General features: G+C 45.5%; 1 protein-coding gene across 4 annotated transcripts in view; it reads right to left on the reverse strand.

The window, feature by feature from the left end:
- The window catches only part of RABGEF1 (RAB guanine nucleotide exchange factor 1), an 89,410-nt gene that overhangs the window by 68,545 nt on the left and 1,038 nt on the right, over window positions 1-19,827 (reverse strand). For 3 of the 4 annotated variants that reach the window (XM_007186504.2, XM_007186503.2, XM_057528955.1), the window contains exons 2-4: window positions 17,890-18,059; window positions 14,294-14,472; window positions 13,480-13,852 (exon numbers count right to left, since the gene is read on the reverse strand). In XM_007186504.2, the coding sequence (XP_007186566.1) occupies window positions 13,480-13,852; window positions 14,294-14,472; window positions 17,890-18,059 (722 nt within the window). Of the gene's footprint in view, window positions 1-10,554; window positions 11,290-13,479; window positions 13,853-14,293; window positions 14,473-17,889; window positions 18,060-19,827 lie in introns of those variants that run through there. The other variant, XM_057528958.1, reaches the window with a different exon arrangement.

The following is a 19,827-nucleotide window of genomic DNA, read 5'->3' on the forward strand; positions in this document are numbered from 1 at the left end:
TTTCTAGGAATTAGTTCATTACATTTAGTTGTTCAATTTGTTGGTGCCCATATATTCATAGAATTCTCATAATCCTTTTCATTTATGTAAAGTCAGTAGTAACGTCCCCTCTTTTATTTCTGATTTTAGCAATTTGTTTTCTCTTTTTCTTAGTCAATCTAGCTAAAGACTTGTCAATTTTGATGATCTTTAAAAAAACCAAGTTTTGGTTTTGTTGATTTTCTATATTCTCTTGTTTTCCTATTCTCCATTCCATTTATCTCTACTCTATCTTTACTTTCCGCCTTCTGCTAGCTTTGGTTCAATTTGCTCCTCATTTTTCTAGTTCCTTTAAGGTGTACAGTTACGTTATTGATTTGAGATCTTTCTTCTTTTTTAATGTAGATGTTTACAGCTACAAATTTCCTTCTGAGCACTGCTTTCATGTCATTCCATAGGTTTTGTAAGTTGTGTTTTCATTTTCATTTGTCTCAAAGTATTTTTTAATTTCCCTTGTAATTTCTTCTTTGACCATTGGTTAAGAGCATGTTTTTTAATTTCTACATTTTTGTGAGTTTCCCTCTGTTACTGATTCTAGTTTCATTCCATTGTGATTAGAAAAGATACTTTGTATGATTTCATCCTTTCAAAATTTACTAAGGCTTTTCTTTTTGGCCAACATATGTTCTATTCTGGACAATGTTCTATGTGTATCCACTATTGTTGGGTGAAGTAGTCTATATATGTCTGTTAGGTCTCATTGGATTATAGTGTCATTCAAGTATTCTCTTTCCTTACTGATCTCGTCTCTGGTTGTCCTACCCATTATTGAAAGCGGGATAGTGAAGTCTCCAACTCTTATTGTAAAACTGTTGATTTCTCCCTTAAATCTGCCTTTTTGTTTGTTTGTTTGTTTCATATATATTTGGTGCTTAGTTATTAGGTGTATATATGCATATAATTGTTACATCGTCTTGTTGGATTAAATCTTTTTCAGTCTATAATGTCTTTCTTGTCTCTTATAACCTTTTTTTAAAAAATTTACTTATTAATTTTTAAATTTTTGGCTGCATTGGGTCTTCATTGCTGCTCATGGGCTTTCTCTAGTTGCGGTGAGGGGGGGCTACTCTTCGTTGCGGTGTGCGCGCTTCTCATTGTGGTGGCTTCCCTTGTTGCGGAGCACGGGCTGTAGGGGCGCGGGCTTAGTTGCTCCGTGGCATGTGGGATCTTCCCAGACCAGGGCTCGAACCCATGTCCCCTGCATTGGCAGGCGGATTCTTAACCACTGCGCCACCTGGGAAGTCCAACTTTTTTTTAATGTAAAATCTATTCTGTCTAACGATATAGCCACCCCAACTCTCCTTTGGTTATTGTTTTCATGGAATATATTTTTCCATCCTTTTACTTCCAGCCTCTTTGTGTTTTTGTACCTAAGGTGAATTTCTTATAGAGAGCAGATAGATGGAACTTTTTGGGAAATACATTCTGCCCATCTTTGACTTTAAATTGGAGAGTGTAACCTATTTACATTTAAAGTAATGCTAGGATTGACTATATTTAAAAGCAAACAAACAAAAGAAATAAAGTAATTGCTGCTAAATAATGACTTACTTCTCCCATTTTGCTTCTTGTTTTCTATATAGCTTATATATATATTTTTTTCTCAGTTCTTCCATTACCTCATATTTTGGTATTGTTTTTCTGTAGCCTACCATTTTCATTTTCTGTACATTTTTTTCGTTATTTTCTTAGTGGTTACCTTTGGGATTACAATTGACATTTTGAACTCATAACAACTTAGTTTGAATAATACCAACTTATTTAAAATAGTATATACTCTGCTTCCAATACAACTATGTCCCTCTCATTTTATCCTGTTATTGTCACAGATTTCATCTTTATAAACTGTGCCTATCAGCACAGGTTTATAATTAATGTTTTATGCATATATGTCTTTTAAATCATATAGAGAAAAAGAGAGGAGTTATAAACCTTTAGTACAATAATGCTTTTACGTTTACCTAGGTATTTATCTTTACTGGTGTTCTTATTTCTCCATGTGGCTTCTTCTGGTGTCCTTTTCTCTTCAGCCTGAAGAAGTCCTTTTAGCATTTCTCACAGAGCAGGTCTACTAGTAATGATGTCTTAATTTCTCCTTCATTCTTTTTTTTTTTTTTTTTTTGATTGATTGATTGATTGCTATGTTGCGTCTTCGTTTCTGTGCGAGGGCTTTCTCTAGTTGCGGCAAGCGGGGGCCACTCTTCATCGCGGTGCGCGGGCCTCTCACTATGGCGGCCTCTCTTGTTGCGGAGCACAGGCTCCAGACGTGCAGGCTCAGTAGCTGTGGCTCACAGGCCTAGTTGCTCCGCGGCATGTGGGATCTTCCCAGACCAGGGCTCAAACCTGTGTCCCCTGCATTAGCAGGCAGATTCTCAACCACTGTGCCACCAGGGAAGCCCTCTCCTTCATTCTTGAATAGTTTTGCCAGATACAGAATTCTTGGTTGACAGGTTTTTATTTCAACACTTTAAATATGACATCTGACTCCCTTCTGGCTTCCATAGTATGTGACGAATTGGTTCTCTCTTGCTGCTTTCAAGATTCTTTTTCTTTGGCTTTCTACAGTTTGATTACAATGTGTTTTGCTGTGGGTCTCTATGAATTTATCTTAGGTGGAGTTTTTTGAGCGTCTTGAATTTGTAGATTTGCCCCATTTTCTTTATCACTTGCACCCTCTCTCTCTCTCTCACTTTTTTCCTAAAGAATTTAAGACTAACTTGCAAACATCATGCTTCTTGATGCCTACATATTTCTGTGTGTATTTCCTAAGAATAAAGATATTCTCTGAGAAAAACCAAAGCAAAATTATCAAAATCAGGAAAATTAACATTGATAAAATCCTATTATTTAATCTATAGCCTTTATTCAATTCTCATCAATTGTCCCCAAAATGCCCCTTATAGCTATTGTTTTTCCTGATCCCAAATCTAACCCAGGATCACTTAATTGCCATGTCTCTTTAGCCTTCTTTAATCTGAAATAGTTCTTCCATTTCAATTTGTCTTTCATAATCTTGACATTTTTGTAAAGTATAAGAAGGTCATTCTAAAAGATGTCCTTCACTTTGGGTTTCTCCGACTTTTTCTCATGATTAGATTCAGGTTATTCATTTTTTGGCAGAAAAATCACTGGCATAATGTTGTATTCTCCTCAAGGTGTTAAGATAGGTGATGTGCATGATGTCTGTTTGTCCCATTTTGGCTAACAACTTTGATTAATGATTAAGGTGGAGTCTTTCAGGTGTCTCCACTGTGAAGTTACTATTTTTACCTTTATAATTAATTAGTAATTTATAGGAAAATACTTTGATGATTGATGATGGTTCAGTTATAATTATGATGGTTGCTAAATGGAGGTTTTCTAACCCCATCATTCTTTATCTATACTTATTAGCTGACATTTTACTCTAGAACTCTCCTTTCTACCTCTTTTATGTAATTATTCATTTGTGTCAACATGAATTCATGGATTCTTATTTTATTCAATGGGTTATAACCCATTGCTATACTTATTTATTTTCATGTTCAAATTGTCCTATCATTTCAAATTTTAATAATGTGCACCTAAGACAGGAATTTTGTCTGTATATAACATTGAGCCATTATTTCTTGCAGCAATTATATAGTTCCCTGTGCTATACAGTAGGACCTTGTTGTTTATCCATTCTAAATGTTTGCATCTACAAACACCAAATTCTCAGTCCTTCCCTTTCCCTCCCCCTGCCCCTTGGCAACCACAAGTCTGATCTTTATGTCTGTGACTCTGTTTCTGTTTTGTAGGTAAGTTCATTTGTACCATATTTTAGATTCCACATATAAGTGATATCATATAGTATTTGTCTTTCTCTGACTTACTTCACTTAGTATGATACTCTCTAGTTGCATCCATGTTGCTGTAAATGGCATTTTTGGGGGGGTTTTTTATGGCTGAGTAGTATTCCATTGTATATATGTACCACATCTTCTTTATCCATTCATCTGTCAATGGACATTTAGGTTGTTTCCATGTTTTGGCTATTGTGAATAGCGCTGCTATGAACATAGGGGTGCATGTATCTTTCTGAATTATAGTTTTGTCCAGGTATATGCCCAAGAGTGGAATTGCTGGAATATATGGTAATTCTATTTTTAGTTTTCTGAGGAACCTACATACTATTCTCCATAGTAGCCACACCAACTTACATTCCCACCAACAGTGTAGGAGGGTTCCCTTTTCTCCACACCCTCTCCAGCATTTGTTATTTGTAGACTTTTTAATGATGGCCATTCTGACTGGTGTGAGGTGGTATCTCATTGTAGTTTTGATTTGCATTTCTCTAATAATTAGTGACGTTGAGCATCTTTTCATGTACCTGCTGGCCATCTGTATGTCTTCTTTGGAGAAATGTCTATTAAAGTCTTCTGCCCATTTTTGATTGGGTTGTTTGATTTTTTGTTGTTGAGTTGTATGAGCTGTTTGTATATTTTGGAGACTAAGCCCTTGTCAGTTGCAACATTTTCTTGCAGCAATTGTATAAAAGAAACAATCTTTCTTAATGAGACTTGCCTGGTTTGCAATAGTAAAATCACATCACTATCATAGAGAAGGAGAATTAAAGTTTCTACTTGCTATATGACAGGACACATATCAGTTCATCAAAAACTAATATCAAACCATTAAATATATACATTAAAGAGAAAAGGAGTTAAAACTTGACCCTCTCCCCCTTTTTTTCTACTTCACCCCACAGAGGAAATTTTTTTGTTGTTGGTTTTTGCAGAATGCAAGACTTTAAGAAACCATTAACAGCTAGAGATCTGTGCTAAACTCATATGATGTGGCTATGACTAATGTCTGCCAGTGAAAACAGAGGTCCCTGTCAGAAGAGAGAAAGAGTATACACTTCTGTAAAACTAGTAGAGGATGTGTGGTTTTTGTCTACCTAGCTTCTTTTTGGGGAACCGCACCTCCCTACATTATTAGTCTACAGAGTTCAGCCATTGATGACCCTATCCCTTGGCTCCAAGAATAGGCATGTGAGCTCTGCCATTCCCCTGGCCTCAACAAATGCGTGAGGATTGCCCATAATTCCTTTCTAGGACTTTTCTAGCTTTCAGGAAAGTGACTCTCTCTCTTCTCTGGTTTTCTGGCAAAGGCGATCTCTGCAGCAGTAGATAAAGGCTGCCTAAGAATGAAGCAACCCAGAGGAAAGCCTCAGGGATAGACTCTGGGAGATAATCAGATTAGTGACAGCGGAAGGGCTCATCAAATTGCCAAGTTCCCAAGTGAGAAGCAATCCAGGAACCACGTAACTTAAGCCATTTTCCATAGGATCCAAAATCAAGGAAAACAGACCATTCACATACGCAAAGGAGTACATTCTCTCTTGCTGAACCATATTGTGGTCAACCATGACTCAAATCTATAAGCATTATAGAATCAATCAGCTAAAAAACCCAAGACCTCCATCTTACTTTTTCTTTTTTTTTTTTAACGTTTCTAAGTAGTCTTTATCATATCAAGAACAAGAGAGCTGAGGGCTGTATTTGCTTAAATGTGGGAAAGGCTTATTAATCTGTTGCTAAATAGTTAGAGGCATGTGTATCTCAAAAGGCAGCAGAAACTATTTTTAAATAGTTTTGTGGAACCTACTTTTAATGGAATACTATCAAATTTTTAAAGGGGGGAGGGGCAGCGCTACATGAACTGAAATGAACAGATCTCCAAAAGATAATGTTAAATGAGAATAGTAAGGTGGCAAAACATGTGGTATGCTACCTTTGCACTTCATTATAGATATATATTCTCCTAGGATGTATATAAATCTCTTTCTAGAAGATAGATAGATAGATAGATAGATAGATAGATAGATAGATATACATATCCTGGGATAGATAGACAGATAGATAGATACAGTATATATAGGAAGAGAATTATTTTAAGGGATTGGGTCATGTGATTGTGGAGGCTTGGTGGGTCCAAAATCTGATGGGGGAGGCTGGCAGGCTGGAGGCTCAGGAAAGAATTGCAGTTCAAGTTCAAAGGCAGTCTGCTGATGAACCAGGAAGAGCCGGTGTTGCAGTGAAGTCTGAAGACAGACCGCTGTCAGAATTCCCTCGTGCTTGAGGGAGCCTTTTGTTCTATTCAAGCCTTCAACTGATTGGATGAGGTCCACCCACATTATGGAGGGTAATCTGCTTTACTCCAAGTCCACTGATTTGAATGTAAATCCCATCCAAAAACACCCTTACAGAAACATTCAGAATAATGTTTGACCAAATATTTGGGCACTGTGGCCCAACCAAGTTGACACATACAATTAGCTGTCATAACTCCACCCCCTGTCAACTTGGCACTCCTTATATCAAACTTAATCTCCATACTCAACCTCTTTACGTGGTGGGGTGACCCAAACTTTCACTCATGAAAGGTCTGAGCCATTAGTAATCCTGCCTGGATTGGGTTGTTGCAGTTTTCCATTGACTTTAATCACAGGGCATGGTAATACTAAGATGCTCCAAGTGGTCTCCTGTCCATATACTGGACAGACTGTTTAACAGATCTTGACTGTGAGCACCTCTTTTCCAGGCACTGACTGTTCCAAGCATTGGGATATAGGTGTGAACAACAGAGGCAAAATCTATGCCCTCGAGGGGCTTATTTGAAAGAAAATAGAGACATAACAAACAAGACAACTACTATTGGTAATAAATGCTATAAAGAAATAGGGTGACGTGATAGATGGTAATGGGAGGGAGTGTGCTTTAGATGGCATGGTCAGAGAAGGTCTCACTGAGTATGTAACATTTGAGCTGGAACATAAAATATGAAAAGGGGCCAGCCATAAATGAGAAGGGACGGGGGGAAGGGCATCCCAGGCAGAGGAAATGTCAATCACAAAAAGCTGAGGCAGGAACTGAAAGAAGGCCAGGGTGGAGGATGGGAAACAAGGAGTAGGGTGGTGTGTTGGGGCTGGACGGGTTGGCAGGAACCAGGTCAAACGTGGTAAGCCTTTCCAATTTCATTTTAAAAGCAAAGGGTTTGAACTTATTTACAAAACAGAAATAGAGTCACAGATGTAGAAAACAAACTTATGGTTACCATGGGAGAAGGGATAAATTGGGAGATTGGGACTGACATATACACACTACTATATATAAAATAGATAACTAATAAGGACCTAATGTATAGCACAGGGAACTCTACTCAATACTCTGTAATGACCTACATGGGAAAAGAATTTTTAAAAGAGTGGATATATGTATATGTATGCCTGATTCACTTTGCTGTACACCCGAAACTAACACAACACTGTAAATCAACTATACTCCAATAAAAATTAATTAAAAAAAGAAAAAAGCAAAGGGTTTTAAGTCAGCATAGTGCAGGATCTAATCAACCGTTTCAAAAGACTGTTCTGGAGAATAGGTTAGACGGGGTAATTGAGAGCCAAATTAAGCCAGGAGGCCTTTGTAGTAACTCAGGATGAAAGACGATGGTGAGTCAAACAAGCAAATCTGTGAAAACTCGATACGTCTTGAAGATGTATTCAAGTACTTGGTGATGGATTGCAAGGAGAAGGGGAAGGTGAAGGAGGGGAGTGAAAGGTGATGCCGGATTTGGTTGACTGGATGCATGGTGGTGCCATTTCCGGAGAGGGAGGAGGTGGAATGAGGGTGTTTGGGGTGGGAGAGGAGATCAAGCATTCCATCTGGATGTATTAAGTTTGGAGAGGAGATCAAGCATTCCATCTGGATGTATTAAGTTTGGAGAGGAGATCAAGCATTCCATCTGGATGTATTAAGTTTGAGATGGCTAACAGATACTGAAGTAGCAATATTCGGCAGGTTATTGGGTGTATAGTTCGAGGCTGAGGCAAGAAGCCTGGACAGGAGTAAACATCTGGGGAGTCATCAGCATATGTAGATGACGTGCCAGGTATTGACTGCCTTTTAGCCCCATATTCATCCGTCGCCTCCGCAAAAACTGGGTTGGGACTTAGGAGTATTTTTTGCCTTTGCCGACTAACATGATAGGATTCTTTGTTAGTAGAGGGCATTGGTGAGACACTGCAAGGAGGGAGATGTTTCCTTTCTGGTTCGGGTGTGCTTGCTCACAGCTCACACAGCTTCTCCAGCACCCAGCTCCTGCCATGCAGGGTAGCGAGCAGCACAAAGAGGCCCGCAGCTTTCCCCGGCACTCCCCTGGGGTGGTTTTGTCGTGGAGGGCCTCTGGCAAGACACCTCCCAAGGAATGGATTTTTCCAGCATCCCAGAGGGTGGGTTTCCAGCAAGTTCCCCCATGACTTCTCTACCGTTCGGTGAGCCATGGTCATGCCTTCTCCAAAAAAGGTCTGGGTATCAGCTCTGGGGGGAGAGGGGTACTCGTCCTTGGATGCACTATCTCTGCCCTAGTGGCTGCTTCTTACATCTGCTATTCCTATATTCTTTATAGTTATCTCTACTCTTTATTAGCCAATCCCTCATTACTCCAATCTTCTTATAATTAATAGCTATTTATACTAAAGATATAAATTATTCAAATTACCGTGTGGTTTTTTTCCTCCTGACTAATACAAATGACTCCAAGTGCAAGTCAGGCACGGAGACACACGTAAGGTCCCAAGGAGTCTCTGTGTTACTTTCCATTTTGAACGGGTGGGATGTAAAGGCACATGGTTGGCAAAAGGGTGAGCAGGAGTTCAGTTTCCTCTTCTGGCATGTCAGTCAGCCGCTGTAAGAGAATACTGTCCCTTTCTGTGTCCGCTCTGGGAAGCTCTGGGTTTTGGCTGGCCTCCGCTGCACATGGGCACCTACCTGCAGCTTGCAGCGGCTTCTCTGTCAGCTACAACCAGAGCTGCCATTCCTCTGCTGGCCTCTTGGGATCTTGCACATGTAATGCAGCATCTTCTGAAGCCAAAGTGTTTGAAAAACCTGACCTGCCCTCATCGCGTGGACCAAGCTGCCAATTTCACCTTGACCGCTCCAGGCCGCTGCACGGACAGACACTCACATGGTGCCTCTGGACCTTGAATCTGTTTATTACTGGGTTGGCCAAAAAGTTCGTTTGGGTTTTGTAACATCTTATGGAAAAAGATGTTATTCCAACTCTCATACCTATAAGGATTGCTGGCCTCAGCCAACCCCAGCATCATGGAGATGTAGGAACAAGGAGCAGAGGCTGCCCATGCTGGCGTCCCCCTGGGACCCCTACCGAGGTACTGGAGTGTGTCTTGGAGGTGTAGGGCCAGGACAGGAGAAAAGGTGTACAGGGCTTTCAGCTACTGGAACCCTGGGTCTTCAGTAAGGGATCAGGTGAACCCACTTCCTAAAAGGTAGAATGGTCAAGTGAGGAAGTTGAGGGTCATGAACAAATGGCCAGTACTGCCTATAAACCCCAGAAATCTGGGGGCACAGGTGAGTATGCCTACTGGGACAGAGACCAGGTGAGGGTAACTGCAGAGGAACCTCCAGGGGGCCCGTCTCCCTTTAACTTCAAGTCAGGGCGGAAGTTCAGCCACATGTCTCAGGGAAGAGCCTGTCTGATTTAGTATGGCATCCAAAAACATACCACGTTTTAAGCAGAAATCAACACATATTCGCTGGCAGCGTGGAGGGCGGAGGAGGGAGGAGAGTAAGTCTCTAAACAAGAAAGGCACGGCACCCAGGTTCTAATTCTTGACTTTAATGCCAGGTGAGGGTACTGAGGCTCCACGCACCAAAGCGCTCACAGACAGGAAATGAACGAACACAGGCAGCGTTATCTTGTGTACACAAACCCCACACTGTACGGAAGGAAGACGACCGACCCCGTGACCTCCCACTCCCAGAGGCAACTGCCTATCCCTCCTCCCCGTCTCTGTTCCCACCTCCTCCAACCCTCTGCCAGCCCACCCTTCCTCCAATTGACATATGTATACATGTATGTTTCTTCCAGAATTCCAAAAAATGCCTCTCCCACCCCAGTTCCCAACACTCTGGCTTCTGATGAATAAAGCCTCCCTCTTTTAAGGATCACGAGGCAGGCGCCACCTTCATGAAAGAGCCCCAGCAAAATGGTACCCGAGAAAGCTTAATCACTTGTAGCACAATCAAATACAGACAGAAGGTATGCAGAAGGATGATATCTGAAATTCTAACTGGGATCAAAATGATTAGTGTGAGTGGTTTTTGTTTTGTTGTTGTTATTTGTCTTAACCATTTCAGGATCCAGCTTAGACCAAGATCACACAGTGAGGCTCATCCCACTCTGTGGCTTGCAGATGTCAATTTCCTAGTCCTCCAATGAGCAACCCAGAACAGGAAGATTACATCACCTGAGCAGCCTGAGGCACAAGGCTCAGACAGCTCCCAGAATATCCCAAGCCCCAGAGAGAAAGAACAGAAACTTTCAGAGCACAGTCGACTGCTTTCCATGTGATAAGCACTAGACAGCCTGGTGAATTCACCAGAGATAGAATAAGGATGGTGACGATTCCTCTATGTCTTCTATTTAGAGCATTATCCCCCACCTGGGATGGTGTGCTGGGATGAATTCCCCCACCTGGGATGGTGTGCTGGGTTTCACTGTGGTTTTCTTTCAATCTTTTCAAACTTAGTTGCCGTTTTTTATTCTTACTGAATTGCAGCTAGCATTGCACCATGCAGTCCTATTTCCTAAAACTTTCACCTTCCCAACCAGTGAATGGAGCACCTGGGAGAAAAGGTACCCAAAGTCAAACATAAGGGAAGCTCCAAAGGCAGGCCCCTTGGTTTGACCCAAGGACGTTACGCACAAGAATTCCATGAAGACAGACTTCCTTTCAATCTGGGAGAAACAGCCGTCCTCTGGAGCCCTCCTTCCTTACCCAACCCTTCTTATGCTCTGGGCTTGGCCGCTGACAGCTGAAAAGGGACCCAACTAGGAGAAGTCACTTCCTCAGAGATGACCTTTATTTGGAGGCGATCATCACAAACCCTCCACATCCAAGAGCGCTTCGCAGCCTGGCCTTGGCTTCTCATCAGACGATGGCCAAACAGGGCCACCGAATTCTATATTTATTTATTTATTTACTTATGGCTGTGTTGGGTCTTCGTTTCTGCGTGAGGGCTTTCTCCAGTTGCGGCAAGTGGGGACCACTCTTCATCGCGGTGTGCGGGCCTCTCACTATCGCGGCCTCTCTTGTTGTGGAGCACAGGCTCCAGACGCTCAGGCTCAGTAATTGTGGCTCACGGGCCCAGTTGCTCCGCGGCATGTGGGATCTTCCCAGACCAGGGCTTGAACCCGTGTCCCCTGCATTGGCAGGCAGATTCTCAACCAGTGCACCACCAGGGAAGCCCAACCACCGAATTCTCCTACTCCATTTAGAAGGAGCTCTAAGCTGGCCGCCGGTGTCCCTGCTCTGCCTGGGCTACTGGCCACAGCCCTGTCTCCCCATGACGGCACAGAGCACCTCCGCAAGGACAACACGGGGGCAGAGGAACGGGGGGGCTCCAGCAAGAGGCGCAGGGACAGCGTTCCTATCCAGCGTCCCTGAAGCCCCAAGCAAGTCTTCAGGGCCTGATTTTGAACTGACTTGAGTTTGCGTGAACCAGTCCCTCCCTGTCTTACGTGTATGGACTCTCAATAACCGAGGGCTGTGATGCTCTGGGCCGGGGAGGGCAAGAGAAGGGGCCGAGGTCGGCTCACTGCGGGCACTGGGCTTACCCATCTGCTCTCTCCTCACACTGGCTCCCTCCTGAATAGCCTGCCTCAGTGTCTGTCAAAAAACGAACCTGTATTAGCGTTCAATCTATTTGCCGATCTGGGCAACTTAAATGAAAGACCCTTCTCTGAGGACAAGGCAAGAGCCGTGCTGTCGGGGTAAGGTCCAAGCAGGGACATCAGCTCCGGAAAAGCGACAAGCCGTTTGCGGATGAGAATAAGGAGAGAACATGTTATCTCGGAACCTGGACCACTGACTGGACCGTCCCCTTAGATGTCAGCCTGGACGCCTGCTCCATGCACATAAGAATACAATGTAAGAGCGGGGGACCATGCCCTGGAATCTTCCCATACAGGGGCCAAGGGGTCACTGCCCCATGAAGGAATTCAGCCAAGGTCCCAGGGCTTGGCCTTCTCTTCCTCAGCTCCCCCACTACCTTCCTCACCAATCTGGTCTTGTAAGACTGAGACCGATGAGGTTGACAGAAAAAAAATCTCCCTACAACAACACCCAGGAGCAGTCAAGTTCAATCATGATTATAGGGAGAAGCCCTGCACGCAGCAAGGGAACGTCCAGTTCCAGCGACTGGTGCTGCAGAGTATTTCCTCTAGGGGGCGCAGGCCCACACCCCGACGGGCTGCCCCAGCCTGCAGACAGCGCGAGAAGGAGATGCAGTGGAGCAAGAAGCTGGTGGATCTTTTTCTCTCTGAATTTTGCAGAGTCAAACATATCGGAGGCCTGCTGCTGTCTTCCCACAGCTCCTGGGACAGCTGCGCCTCTCCTCCAGCCCTCTCTTTCCTTCCCCAAGATAGACAATCTCCGAGAAGGAGAACGTCGGCAGGAAAAAGCAACAGGGGTTCCCATCCAAGGAGGTTCACCATAAATTGGATCCTACCATGGAATAGCAGCCAAGGATGTACTCTGAGCCTCTATAAAGGATGTTACATCTCAAAGATAACACAAGATCTAGGCATCTTGCCTGCTTGACTTAGGGAATCTTCAAAAGGAGTCCCTGAAATGTGCATTCCAGCCCCGTGAGAAGATAACCCTTCAAGCAAGGAAGGTTAGTGGAAGGTAGGAGAAGCCAAGGCCCTGAGGCAGGGCTGTAAACATTGTGCTTTTCTAAGGCCAACCTGGTGCATGGCTTTGGCAACTATGGTTACATCTCCAAAAGGTGGTGAAGAATATGTTTTGGGAGGAAAAGAGTCTTTCCACATCCTAAAACAAAGCGTGGGGCTACTGTTGAGGGAAGAGGGAGAGAAAATGTTCCTTCTTCAGCCAGGGGCTCTGGGGGGCTCCTTGGGTAAATCCCCCATCGTGTTCCACGTTCATTCCGATACACTGAGCACAAGGAAGGGACTCTTGAACAGGGTGGAGGAGTGGTTATGCCTACGTGAGTTTGGTAACGTGGCTCTAAAAAGGGCAGAAACTCTCTTGCAAGGTCAAGAAAGTGACAAAACCTCTCTGGACTTCCCGGTCAAGCCCTCGCTAGCCAGACCCCATCAGCCTCAGGCAGAGACTGCCGTGCCTCGAGGAAAGGCCAGGTGAGCGCAGGCACCAAGTCCCCGTGGGCCACCAGCCCTGAGCCTGGCCCCGAGGTACAGCCAAGGAGACTGGGGCTGCACCTCCGTCCGCCTGGAGTTGTGCCTCAGGACCCGTCCTGACCTCAGCAGGTTCTGGGGCAGCCAGCAGCCCTTCCAGGGACCTCGCTCCCAGAGCCGCCAAGGGGAACGGACACCCTCCCTGACAGGACTCTGCTCCCTGCCAGGGCTACTCACCACCACGTGATCTTGAACTCATAGATGGGGCGCTTGCAGTAGTAGTGGTTGATGAGGTGCTTGTCACACACCCCGATGCACTGGTGGTCCACGGTGAGGCCCTGGGCCGAGAGGTCCGTGACCAGGCAGTGCAGCAGGTCATAAACGTCAGCCACGGCCTCCCAGGGCCCGAAGGACACATCCACTTCGCAGTGGTGCTCGAAGAGCTGCCCGTCACTCTCGCTCCGCTCGAAGCGCAGGGAGCTGAGAAGCGGACACTCGTAGGGGGTGATGGGCATCTCCTCCTTGAAGACACAGACCTTGAGCTTGGCAAAGCGGGCCTTCCGCTGGACAGCGCGCAGTCGGGCAATCTCCACAATCCGCTCCAAATGGTCTGCGGGGGTGAACACGTCACCCATCAGTGGGACGGGGGTGGGGAGGGGGGTGCGGGGCACAGAGAGAGCCCCAGTGATGGCGGACCCAAGAGGGAAGAGACAGATCCCTGGGGAAAGGACTCTGGGCCCATGAAGGGCACAAACTTAAACAGGAATCGTGGTTCTGCAGGGCAAAAGGAAACAAAGGGGATGGGATGAGTACCACCCTCCTGAAATGCGATTTGATGACGTTGCAGGCAAGGTGGTCCCTATTTCATCTGCATCTTCCTGTGGGACCGGGAGGGCGGCAGGAAGGGAAGCGGGATCCTCTCCCAGCTTGAGTAGGACAGGTATCTTGGCGAGCCATGACCCACTTGTTCTGGTGGAGACCTCAGCACCGACAGATGCCTCGCTACCCTCCCTCCTCACATCCCGACTGCCCCGCACAGTGAACCCCTCACCTTTGTAATAGGGCATGAGTCCCAGAAACGCCTGGCGCACTTTCTCCCCCTTCAGTGGCTGCATGTTCTCCAGCTGCTCCAGGAGGGGCCCGATGGCATAGTACTGGGCCTCTTTGTACACGGCCCGCACGCGCTCCCGGGGCGGCAGGTCCCCCGAGCGCAGGAAATTCAGCACATCTCTGAGCAGGAAGGAAAGAGGGTTGGTGAGAAGGAGTTAACGAATCCACCCAGTGGTTAGAGCTTGGCAAATGTGCCACCCAGTGGTTAGAGCACAGGATCTGGACCCAGATGGCCAGCTGTGTAACCTTGGGTAAGTGAACTTAACCTCTCTGTGCCCTTTCTCCTCTGTAAAATGGGGGGAAATAAGAAAACTACCCCATAATGTTATGAGGTGATTAAATAAGTTAATACATAAAAAGTGCTTATACACTACCAAACGTAAAATAGATAGCTAGTGGGAAGCAGCCGCATAGCACAGGGAGATCAGCTCGGTGCTTTGTGACCACCTAGAGAGGTGGGATAGGGAGGGAGGGAGGGAGGGAGGGAGACGCAAGAGGGAAGAGATATGGGAACATATGTATATGTATAACTGATTCACTTTGTTATAAAGCAGAAACTAACACACCATTGTAAAACAATTATACTCCAATAAAGATGTTAAAAAAAAAAAAGTGCTTAGAAAATACCTGGCACAGAGCAAGCCCTTACTAAGTGTTAGTAGTTGTTACTGTATCATTATTATTATAATTATTAAGTATATATAGGAAAAATGGAAAGATATGATATCTAGCCCCTTAATTATATTTTGAATTGAGGTACAGATAATAGCCAATAAAGGTACACATGTTAATTGTACAGGTCAATTACTTTTTCACGTATGAATATACCCACACAACCACCACGTACAACAAGATATAGAACATGTCCATCTAACTAAAGATTCCCTGTGCCTCTTCCCAGTCAATCACTACAGAGGCAACCACTCTAACTTCTAATTCTATCAACAAAGATTAGTTTTGCCTCCTCTTGAAATGCATGTAAGTGGAATCACACAGTATGTTCTCTTTTGTGCCTGGCTTCTTCCCCTCAACCTAGCGTGTTTGAGATTGATTCCCTACGTCATCGTGTGTAGCAGAAGTTTCCATCCTTTTATTGCTAAGTAGCATACCGTTGTATGGATACACTATAAACTATTCACCCATTCTCCGGTTGATGGACATTTGAGTTGTTTCCAGTTTGGGTCTCGTAAGAGTAAAGCTGTGATAAACATTCCCTGTAAACTTCTTGTGGACTCAGGCACCGATTCCTCTTGGGTAAACATCAGGAGGAGAATTGTTCGGTCATAAGTGCCTGTTTGACAAAGTGGTTGTAGCATTTTATTCCCACCAGCCACGTGGAAGAGTTCTGCACTCCCCACAAATCCTTGCCATCAGTATCATTCTGTAGCTATACGGAGAAGAGGAATGCCTAACCCTGACACCTGAACAAACTGGCTTCAGGAGTGAACAAAAAATCACAGACTGCACCTTCTTAAAATAACAATTCAGTTCTTTTAATTCTCTCTTCAGATTCTTTAGGGCTAAAAGTAATCAGACCCATCACTGGTAGGTGTGGGAAGGGCTTTTCTGTGAGGATGTATCAGTAAACCCCACGACCAAGCTGTTACCTCAGTAGTGAGTCTATGACCATGAAGCGACACCAGCCAACACTCACCAAGTGTTAATCTGTGTCAGTCACTATTCAGGAGTTATCCCATTTAATCCTTCCAGCGACACGGGGTAAGTGCTTTCTTACGTCCATTTTATAAATGAGGAAAAAGTGGGGCTCAGAGAGCTCAAGGAACACCCTTGCTAAAGGAGCCACGGCTAGCCAGAGGCCAGATGCAGACACGGGTGACTCCAAATCCACACCCACAGTGGTCCAGACTTCAGTCCAAGGCGCTGTGCACTGACCACAACGGGAAAGTGTCCCAGGCGGAGGCCCAGGCAGCCTCCACGGTGGCTGCTGGGGCTGCGTGAGCTCGCCCGCAGAGAAATGCCCTAAACCCCTATTTTATTTTATCTGAATCTTTCAACAGCTTCATAGGCTGCTGACGAATCTTAGGCCACCGGAGTCCAGCAGTCTGCGGATAAACACCACAATATCCTGCTTGCTGCCACGCCCTCGCCTGGCCCTGCCACTCTCCAGCTGTGGCCACCTGGGTATGGGCGCATCAGCCTAGGGCCAAACCGGGTTCCCCCTCCCCATCACCCCTTCCAAAATCAGTCCTCTAGGATCATAAGCAAATCTTGGTGAGTCCTGAAAAACATAACCCCGGGCAAGGCCCAGAGAAGAGTGCTGTGGGAGCTGCCAGCCGGGGCCGAGCACTTTCCTCTCCCAAACAGCCTGCAAACAAAAATCTTTTTATAGCTCTGCAGAGCGATGTGACACTTTGTTTTCTCAGAACAGGAGGCAGCTGACCGCCCAATGGGGAAACCCAGATGCTTCAGAGCAAATTATTTGACGAGGCTCCTTTCTGAGGATGAAAATGACCCTTCTCCCAGTGTGGGCAATCCTACTTGGAGGCCGGCACAGAGACGTAGTGATTGGAGGGTCTCCTTTTGTTCAAGGTCAAAGACCATGTTAGTTCTCCAGTCATCTCCAAAGTTAGACGGGTGGGGCAAAGAGTTTCAGCCATATACTCTGAAAGGACCTGGCCAGGGGTCACACCAAGACTCTTTATTTAATCCACATGACAGGCCTGCAAGGCAGCTATAATTACTTCTCATTTCACAAACAAGGAAACCGAAACATAAATTCTTTAAATTGTTTATCTGTAAGGTTGTCAGAAGTCCTCTCTTGGGAAGGGCTATCTTTTTTTCAGATTGTGTTGTTCCATGTTTTACTGTTAAAATGACAGTAACAATTCAAAGTGGGGTTTTTTGTGTTTTTGTTGTTGTTGTTTTGTTTTTTGGGGTTTTTTTTTGGCTGCATGGTGCGGCACGCAAGATCTTAGTTCCCCCACCAGGAACTGAACCTGTGCCCTCTGCAGTGGAAGCATGGAGTATTAACCACTGGACAGCCAGGGAAGTTCCTGAAGGTGTTTTTTTTTTTTTAAAGACTTGGCAAAATTACAGGATGGCAACCCTATGTTGGCCCTTCCCTCACCTTTTTTTGTCCTATTTATTTGTTTTAAACTATTGAAAGAAGTTTGGGAACCACTGCCACACCCCATGTTTCTCCCTAACAGCGATGCCGAGCCCCAGAATCTGGATCTGAGGGTCTTCTCCCAGAAGCTGTGTTGGAACTCCCCTGCCTCTCAGTGCAGTCACACCTATTCCACAGGGATGACAACTTCCCAGTCTTAATTTGCATAGCAGAGAATCAGTTTCATCACATCCAGCCAGTGTGTGTTACCTGGGATTTCTCCGGCTGTCCTTGCCTCCTCTGGGAAAGAAACTAAGAATTCTGATCCAATTCAATATGCACATTTATTAAATTCCACCAGCAGGTTATCTCCTCTTCTAGGTGTTATGGAAGACATCAAAGTCCCATGCCCAAGCCTGGGTTGCTCACTTGCTAGGACCCTGCACTTGATGGCAGAGGGAGGAACGTACCCGAAGTGCGCACCGTCCCGATCAATGAAGTAGCGGCCCTCGGCATCCGTGGGGATGTAGTGCCGCCCGCTGAACATGGCCGCCAGCATGGTGTCCTCGTAGCGCCGCAAGGTGGACAGGCGTGTGGTGAAGTGAGCCCCTCCGATGTTAAGGGGGACAACCTCAGGGAACTGGGGAGGAATCACCGGCACTTTCAGTCGCACAGTGGGGAGGCAAGCCGGGGCTGCCCCCTCTGCCGCCTTCCTGGGTCTGATGAGCACCACCCGAGGCCAAAACCCAGGCATCTTTCTGACCGCTTCTCTCTCCTCCCTTTCCCTGCAATCATCAATTACCAAGTCCTCCCCATCCTCCCACAGCTCTTAAATCAGATCTCTCCACCGCAGTCCTACAATCTCTGCTCTAGAGTTCAAAGCCTTCACTGTCCTCCTTCCACTTCCTGAACTTCCCACCTTTGTGCCCTTGCTCATGTTGTCTTCTCCGTCCCCAGTGGTCCTGCCACTCTCCCTCTGTCCATCCAGCGAATGCAATGGCCCCACCTGGCAGTGTGCGCTGTTCACTGCACACGGGCACCTGCGTGAGCGGGGTCTGCCAGCCCAGCTGTACACCCTTTCGCTAATTCACACCAAGGCGCCATATCGGTTAGCAGCATGCGCTCATTCTAAGAGCTTCTATTCAGGGTCCCCTACTCCGTGAGCATTTCTGCTCTGTTGTCCTTTGCCTGCCCCAAGATAGGGTTAACTGAACACTCCCGCCATTGTGCCTTCACTGTATCCACATTCTCCTCTATAACAGAGCTTTGCACAACGGGCGCTTTGTGCTATTGGTGGTTATTATTGCCCAAGTTTCCCGAGGGCAGGAACAGCATCTTGTTCACCTATCCCGAGGCCACCCAGAGCAGGGCCCACAGACGTCTGTTGAATAATGCCAGGCATCCACTGCTCATCCTCTGTACCTCTCCACTTCTCTCCTTAATCTGTGCAGGGAGATTAGTGCCCAGTCCAGCTACGGTTCTGGAGGCAAGGGCAGGGAATGATGGTACCTACATTTGCCCTGAGAAGCTCCAGGGTCTCCCTAAAATGCTCAGGACCTTTATTTATTTTTTTTTAATCTCTTTCACTGTTTGTGGTTTTGAAAGAAATGAGGCCAGTTCTCCCTAATTTTCCCACAAACCTCCTCCAGATTAACTAAAATTTTATCCCAGTGCATACTTTTCAATATTACGACATCTCTCTGGCTCTGTGAAAGTCTATGTATATTTATCTAGACAGTCCTTTTTCCCGACTTTCAAATCCTTTGTGAAATAAAGTAGGATACAAATACATTACATCAAAGTTGCCCAGCGTCTTGTGCAGTGCCTGGCTCATAGTAAAGCCCCAAATATGCATTGAATGAATGGATGAATGAAACCGACAGGCATTTACAGTTCTGTGAATGTAGGTACTGTTACTCTTCTGCACCCAGAGGACGGGAAATGCCTTCTGCTTATTCTATAGCTAGCTCCTCTAAAACTATTTTATGTGCATACCAAGTACCCCAATATTATTTGGAGATAATAATACTCTACATTACTCTCATGGAGCCATGTAATTTGTGGAAGAGCTGGCACTGGAGTGCTGGCCTATAGTCTCTGGGTCCTGTGCTTTTTTTCCTCAAGCCACACCATCTCCCCAGTGACAGTGCACAAAAAATGGCACCCTGGGTCTCCAACAGTTCCTTTTTTTTTTTCCAATTACAAAGAGTCCTTCTGGAGTTTTGCCCATTTTCACAACTGCCCCACGATGTTTGGAGTACTGGCTCGTAACCCCAAGAGGACACTACAGTTTCCCGAGAGCCTCACCCAGCCCCACCCTGCCCCTCTGGGTCTCAGTCCCTTCATCTAGGACTACACAGGTCACCTGCTCCCACGTCTGCCACTACCTTAGCCCCTACCTCCTAGCC

Source organism: Balaenoptera acutorostrata, chromosome 15, assembly GCF_949987535.1.
Source record: "Balaenoptera acutorostrata chromosome 15, mBalAcu1.1, whole genome shotgun sequence".
NCBI classification, from domain to species: Eukaryota; Metazoa; Chordata; class Mammalia; order Artiodactyla; family Balaenopteridae; genus Balaenoptera; species Balaenoptera acutorostrata.